At 41.9% G+C, this 8122-nt stretch overlaps 1 protein-coding gene across 1 annotated transcript in view; it reads right to left on the bottom strand.

The window, feature by feature from the left end:
- Positions 1–23: 23 nt before the first annotated feature.
- LOC109883709 (XK-related protein 6) overlaps positions 24–8122 on the bottom strand; it is a 145565-nt gene continuing 137466 nt past the window's right edge. Inside the window, exon 2 of the mRNA XM_031836743.1 lies at positions 24–1267. Within this exon, the coding sequence (XP_031692603.1) occupies positions 1024–1267 (244 nt within the window). The 3' untranslated portion in view covers positions 24–1023. The remainder of the gene's footprint in view (positions 1268–8122) is intronic.

The following is an 8122-nucleotide window of genomic DNA, read 5'->3' as shown; positions in this document are numbered from 1 at the left end:
AGAGAGAGAGAGAGAGAGAGAGAGAGCACCAGAAGGTAGATAGAAAAAGAGAGAGAGAAAGAGAGAGAATAAAAGGTGACTATTTCTGTGTAACAGGGCAGTAAGTCCAGTAAGAATGTTTGGAGCCGAGAGAGCTGGAAAATGGGGAATCAATGTCTGCAGGACAGTCAAACTGTTTTCCACTCATAATGAATAATTCATCTCCACACTTTAAAATTAATTTATAACCTGAACCAACGGACAATCAAATGAATCACGTAATTTTAGCTAAACTAAACTATGAAATTAAATATTAAAATATAACATTTAAATGTGCTTATCCGTGTACAGTGCAGTGACAAAGTGAACAAAATTAAACTCTAAATATAGTGTGATATTCAGATATATTATGGCTGGTTGAATCACACTACTACGGTGTCCATATTAGGACATTCTCAGTCTCAGCAATACTTGTTTACTACACCAGTCCTGCTTCCCTAAGACAGTCCATGTTGATCGAGACATCAGCATGAACATCAGCAGTACAGTCGATGCTCTCATATCACCTGCAATGTGAAAAATGGTCCAGCATTACGTCAACTGAGCTGCACAACACACTGCTGTGATATAGTTGCCTTCACAGAGACTCAACATGTGTTATTTGTTGTAACATTCACATACTATTTTCACACATTAAACACTTTTGATTGAACATTTTTTCAAAAAAAACTTTGCAAGGGGTTAATATCGAAATCCAAGTTTCGCGTCAAACTGAGAATTGAAGCAAACTAAAATACCAAAAAATCAAATGTGATGACAGATATATAAGATTCAATATATTCAACAAGGAATTAACTTATTCCAACAACATTTTTTTTTTACAAAAACGGTGGAAGAGGTCAAACCAAAACCGGAGTGGTCCCAATACGGATCCATGGGGAACCCCTCTAAATCTGCAGCGTCTCGGCCTGGTTTCTCCGGATATAATATGATAATATTTAATGTATATAATAAAATAGAATCATAATATAATATAATAATATATTACATAACCCCCACACAGAGCCCTGGGGAACCCCTTTGTCTCTTACACTGCAGGGTCTCGACCCGGTTCCTCTGGATCATGATACAGAGCTGCAGGACCAGCTGAGGAGCTGACTCCAGGAAGGTCTCCAGCAGACGCAGCATGTTGACGTCGGCGTACTCATACATCATGGCCCAGTAGAACCGCCTCTGGTTCTCCTTCCGACGATGACTCTGGATGCCCAGATACATGGTACGGATGTACCTGACAGAGGAAGAAAAGAACGAGAGAAAGAAACAAAGAAAGAAAGAAGAGAAAGAAGAAAGAAGAAAGAAAGAAAGAAAAGAAGAAAGAAAGAAAGAAAGAAAGAGAGAAGAAGAGAGAGAGAGATGAGAGAGAGAGAGAGAGAGAGAGAGAGAGAGAGAGAGAGAGGGAGAGAGAGAGAGAGAGGAGAAAGCAAAGAACATATAAAGGGGAGAGATTAGTCTATTTATACTGAGTAAAACATATTAAATGGACATGTAAAGTGTTGGTTCAATGAGCTGAAATGAAATATCACAGAAATGTTCCATACGCACAAATGATTATCTTATTTCTATAAAATGTTGTGTACAAATGTGTTTACATCCATGTTAATGAGCATTTCTCCTTTGCCAAGATAATCCATCCATCTGACAGGTGTTGCATATCAAGAAGCTGATTAATCAGCATGATCATTACACAGGTGCACCTTGTGCTGGGGAGAATTTAAGGCCCGTCTAAAATGTGCAGTTTTGTCACACAACACAATGCCACAGATGTCTCAAGTTGAGGGAGAGTACAACTGGCATGCTGACTGCAGGAATGTCCACCAGAACTGTTGCCAGGGAATTAAATGTTCATTTCTCTACCATAAGCCACCTCCAATGTCATTTTATAGAATTTGGCTGTACATCCAACCAGCCTCACAACCGCAGACAACGTGTAAACACGGATCGTCTAGGACCAACCAACCAGACAGCTGATGAAACTGATGAAACTGAGGAATATAATATATATAACTGACATATTTTTTTCAGTATATAAAGTTCCTGCATGAAGTCCTAGCTTCACTAGCTCATGTATACATCCAGGAGTTTCTGAAGTGTGTTTGTGTGTCAAGGGAAGAAGCCTCACCAGGAGGGAATGGGAAGAGGACAGGATCTGTCTGGGCTGCAGAGACTCTCTCCTCTCTCCCCCCTCTCTCTCTCTCTCTCTCCCTCTCTCTATCTCTCTCTCTCTCTCTCTCTCTCTCTCTCTCTCTCTCTCTCTCTCTCTCTCTCTCTCTCTCTCTCTCTCTCTCTGTCTCTCTCTCTCTCTCTCTCTCTCTGTCTCTCTCTCTCTCTCTCTCTCTCTCTCTCTCTCTCTGTCTCTCTCTCTCGCTCTCCCCTCTCTCCCCCCCCCTATCTCTCTCTCTCTCTCTCTCTCTCTCTCCCCTCTCCCCAGTCTCCCCCCTCTCACTGGGCAGGTGTTCTTGTGGTTATCGTATAGCAGATGACTGCCACGTTCCAATTCACCCAGTACAGTCACTGGCATTGACCAGCCTTACAATGTCACCATAGATCTGTGTGGTTCTACAGTGAGTCTAATGAAACCATAGATTCCTCAGGAAAAAAAAACAACAACAACATGGTGAGTAAAGAACCTTGATTACTGAAGAGAGAAGAATAGTATGTCTGAAAAGACACCCTATTCACTAGACAGTGCACTGTGCTTTTGACCATGTCTGGGCTCTATGCACCATAGAGGCAACAGGGTGCCATTTCAGATCCATCTAGAGTCTAAACTGTATACAGGGTACCATTTCAGATCCTTCTAGAGTCTGACTGTATACAGGGTGCCATTTCAGATCCATCTAGAGTCTGACTGTATACAGGGTGCCATTTCAGATCCTTCTACAGTCTAAAATGTAAACAGGGTGCCATTTCAGATCCATCTAGAGTCTGACTGTATACAGGGTGCCATTTCAGATCCTTCTACAGTCTAAAATGTAAACAGGGTGCCATTTCAGATCCATCTAGAGTCTGACTGTAAACAGGGTGCCATTTCAGATCCATCTAGAGTCTGACTGTATACAGGGTGCCATTTCAGATCCATCTAGAGTCTAAACTGTAAACAGGGTGCCATTTCAGATCCATCTAGAGTCTGACTGTATACAGGGTGCCATTTCAGATCCATCTAGAGTCTAAACTGTAAACAGGGTGCCATTTCAGATCCTTCTAGAGTCTGACTGTATACAGGGTGCCATTTCAGATCCATCTAGAGTCTAAATTCTATACAGGGTGCCATTTCAGATACATCTAGAGTCTGACTGTATACAGGGTGCCATTTCAGATCCATCTAGAGTCTAAACTCTATACAGGGTGCCATTTCAGATACATCTAGAGTCTAAATGTCACGTTCTGACCTTTATTTCCTTTGTTTTGTATTTATTTAGTATGGTCAGGGCGTGAGTTGGGTGGGCAGTCTATGTTTGTTTTTCTATGATTTGGGTATTTCTATGTTTCGGCCTAGTATGGTTCTCAATCAGAGGCAGGTGTCATAAGTTGTCTCTGATTGAGAATCATACTTAGGTAGCCTGGGTTGCACTGTTTGTTTGTGGGTGATTGTCTATGTTGTAGCTTCACGGTCGTCATTTGTTTATTGTTTTGTATACAGTGTCAGTACTTTCGGTATTAAAGATTTACCATGGACACTTACGACGCCGCATTTTGGTCCGATCCTTCTCGCCTCTCCTCTTCAGATGAAGAGGAGGACGGCCGTGACACTAAACTCTAAACAGGGTGCCATTTCAGATCCATCTAGAGTCTGACTGTATACATGGTGCCATTTCAGATCCATCTAGAGTCTGACTGTATACAGGGTGCCATTTCAGATCCATCTAGAGTCTAAAATGGAAACAGGGTGCCATTTCAGATCCTTCTAGAGTCTGACTGTATACAGGGTGCCATTTCATATCCATCTACAGTCTAAAATGTATACAGGGTGTCATTTCAGATCCATCTACAGTCTAAACTCTAAACAGGGTGCCATTTCAGATCCATCTAGAGTCTAAACTGTAAACAGGGTGCCATTTCAGAACCATCTACAGTCTAAAATGTAAACAGGGTGCCATTTCAGATCCATCTAGAGTCTGACTGTAAACAGGGTGCCATTTCAGATCCATCTAGAGTCTGACTGTATACAGGGTGCCATTTCAGATCCATCTAGAGTCTAAACTGTAAACAGGGTGCCATTTCAGATCCATCTAGAGTCTGACTGTATACAGGGTGCCATTTCAGATCCATCTAGAGTCTAAACTGTAAACAGGGTGCCATTTCAGATCCTTCTAGAGTCTGACTGTATACAGGGTGCCATTTCAGATCCATCTAGAGTCTAAATTCTATACAGGGTGCCATTTCAGATACATCTAGAGTCTGACTGTATACAGGGTGCCATTTCAGATCCATCTAGAGTCTAAACTCTATACAGGGTGCCATTTCAGATACATCTAGAGTCTAAATGTCACGTTCTGACCTTTATTTCCTTTGTTTTGTATTTATTTAGTATGGTCAGGGCGTGAGTTGGGTGGGCAGTCTATGTTTGTTTTTCTATGATTTGGGTATTTCTATGTTTCGGCCTAGTATGGTTCTCAATCAGAGGCAGGTGTCATAAGTTGTCTCTGATTGAGAATCATACTTAGGTAGCCTGGGTTGCACTGTTTGTTTGTGGGTGATTGTCTATGTTGTAGCTTCACGGTCGTCATTTGTTTATTGTTTTGTATACAGTGTCAGTACTTTCGGTATTAAAGATTTACCATGGACACTTACGACGCCGCATTTTGGTCCGATCCTTCTCGCCTCTCCTCTTCAGATGAAGAGGAGGACGGCCGTGACACTAAACTCTAAACAGGGTGCCATTTCAGATCCATCTAGAGTCTGACTGTATACATGGTGCCATTTCAGATCCATCTAGAGTCTGACTGTATACAGGGTGCCATTTCAGATCCATCTAGAGTCTAAAATGGAAACAGGGTGCCATTTCAGATCCTTCTAGAGTCTGACTGTATACAGGGTGCCATTTCATATCCATCTACAGTCTAAAATGTATACAGGGTGTCATTTCAGATCCATCTACAGTCTAAACTCTAAACAGGGTGCCATTTCAGATCCATCTAGAGTCTAAACTCTAAACAGGGTGCCATTTCAGATCCATCTACAGTCTGACTGTATACATGGTGCCATTTCAGATCCATCTACAGTCTAAACTCTAAACAGGGTGCCATTTCAGATCCTTCTAGAGTCTGACTGTATACAGGGTGCCATTTCAGATCCATCTACAGTCTAAAATGTAACAGGGTGCCATTTCAGATCCATCTAGAGTCTGACTGTATACAGGGTGCCATTTCAGATCCTTCTAGTGTCTGACTGTATACAGGGTGCCGTTTCAGATACATCTAGAGTCTAAACTGTAAACAGGGTGCCATTTCAGATACATCTAGAGTCTGACTGTAAACAGGGTGCCATTTCAGATCCATCTAGAGTCTAAACTGTATACAGGGTGCCATTTCAGATCCATCTACAGTCTAAACTGTAAACAGGGTGCCATTTCAGAACCATCTAGAGTCTAAACTGTATACAGGGTGCCATTTCAGATACATCTAGAGTCTGACTGTAAACAGGGTGCCATTTCAGATCCATCTACAGTCTAAACTGTAAACAGGGTGCCATTTCAGATCCATCTAGAGTCTGACTGTATACAGGGTGCCATTTCAGATCCATCTACATTCTAAACTGTAAACAGGGTGCCATTTCAGAACCATCTAGAGTCTAAACTGTAAACAGGGTGCCATTTCAGATCCATCTAGAGTCTGACTGTATACAGGGTGCCATTTCAGATCCATCTACAGTCTAAACTGTAAACAGGGTGCCATTTCAGATCCATCTAGAGTCTGACTGTAAACAGGGTGCCATTTCAGATCCATCTAGAGTATAAACTGTAAACAGGGTGCCATTTCAGATCCATCTAGAGTCTGACTGTATACAGGGTGCCATTTCAGATCCATCTACAGTCTAAAATGTATACAGGGTGTCATTTCAGATCCATCTACAGTCTAAACTCTAAACAGGGTGCCATTTCAGATCCATCTAGAGTCTAAACTCTAAACAGGGTGCCATTTCAGATCCATCTACAGTCTGACTGTATACATGGTGCCATTTCAGATCCATCTACAGTCTAAACTCTAAACAGGGTGCCATTTCAGATCCTTCTAGAGTCTGACTGTATACAGGGTGCCATTTCATATCCATCTACAGTCTAAAATGTATACAGGGTGTCATTTCAGATCCATCTACAGTCTAAACTCTAAACAGGGTGCCATTTCAGATCCATCTAGAGTCTAAACTCTAAACAGGGTGCCATTTCAGATCCATCTACAGTCTGACTGTATACATGGTGCCATTTCAGATCCATCTACAGTCTAAACTCTAAACAGGGTGCCATTTCAGATCCTTCTAGAGTCTGACTGTATACAGGGTGCCATTTCAGATCCATCTACAGTCTAAAATGTAAACAGGGTGCCATTTCAGATCCATCTAGAGTCTGACTGTATACAGGGTGCCATTTCAGATCCTTCTAGTGTCTGACTGTATACAGGGTGCCGTTTCAGATACATCTAGAGTCTAAACTGTAAACAGGGTGCCATTTCAGATACATCTAGAGTCTGACTGTAAACAGGGTGCCATTTCAGATCCATCTAGAGTCTAAACTGTATACAGGGTGCCATTTCAGATCCATCTACAGTCTAAACTGTAAACAGGGTGCCATTTCAGAACCATCTAGAGTCTAAACTGTATACAGGGTGCCATTTCAGATACATCTAGAGTCTGACTGTAAACAGGGTGCCATTTCAGATCCATCTACAGTCTAAACTGTAAACAGGGTGCCATTTCAGATCCATCTAGAGTCTGACTGTATACAGGGTGCCATTTCAGATCCATCTACATTCTAAACTGTAAACAGGGTGCCATTTCAGAACCATCTAGAGTCTAAACTGTAAACAGGGTGCCATTTCAGATCCATCTAGAGTCTGACTGTATACAGGGTGCCATTTCAGATCCATCTACAGTCTAAACTGTAAACAGGGTGCCATTTCAGATCCATCTAGAGTCTGACTGTAAACAGGGTGCCATTTCAGATCCATCTAGAGTATAAACTGTAAACAGGGTGCCATTTCAGATCCATCTAGAGTCTGACTGTATACAGGGTGCCATTTCAGATCCATCTACAGTCTAAACTGTAAACAGGGTGCCATTTCAGATCCATCTAGAGTCTGACTGTAAACAGGGTGCCATTTCAGATCCATCTAGAGTCTAAACTGTAAACAGGGTGCCATTTCAGATACATCTAGAGTCTGACTGTATACAGGGTGCCATTTCAGATCCATCTACAGTCTAAACTGTAAACAGGGTGCCATTTCAGATCCATCTAGAGTATAAACTGTAAACAGGGTGCCATTTCAGATCCATCTAGAGTCTGACTGTATACAGGGTGCCATTTCAGATCCATCTACATTCTAAACTGTAAACAGGGTGCCATTTCAGAACCATCTAGAGTCTAAACTGTAAACAGGGTGCCATTTCAGATCCATCTAGAGTCTGACTGTATACAGGGTGCCATTTCAGATCCATCTACAGTCTAAACTGTAAACAGGGTGCCATTTCAGATCCATCTAGAGTCTGACTGTAAACAGGGTGCCATTTCAGATCCATCTAGAGTCTAAACTGTAAACAGGGTGCCATTTCAGATACATCTAGAGTCTGACTGTATACAGGGTGCCATTTCAGATCCATCTACAGTCTAAACTGTAAACAGGGTGCCATTTCAGATCCATCTAGAGTCTAAACTCTATACAGGGTGCCATTTCAGATCCATCTAGAGTCTAAACTGTAAACAGGGTGCCATTTCAGATCCTTCTAGAGTCTGACTGTATACAGGGTGCATTTCAGATCCATCTACAGTCTGACTGTATACAGGGTGCCATTTCAGATACATCTAGAGTCTAAACTGTATGTCAAGGTGCCTGGACAGCTCTTTGAAAAAAAGTCTCAATCCATGACAGAC

This window comes from Oncorhynchus kisutch, linkage group LG12 (genome assembly GCF_002021735.2).
Source record: "Oncorhynchus kisutch isolate 150728-3 linkage group LG12, Okis_V2, whole genome shotgun sequence".
Lineage (NCBI taxonomy): Eukaryota > Metazoa > Chordata > Actinopteri > Salmoniformes > Salmonidae > Oncorhynchus > Oncorhynchus kisutch.
Note: the sequence above shows the minus strand (reverse complement) of the source record. Positions and strands in the feature narration are given on the sequence as shown.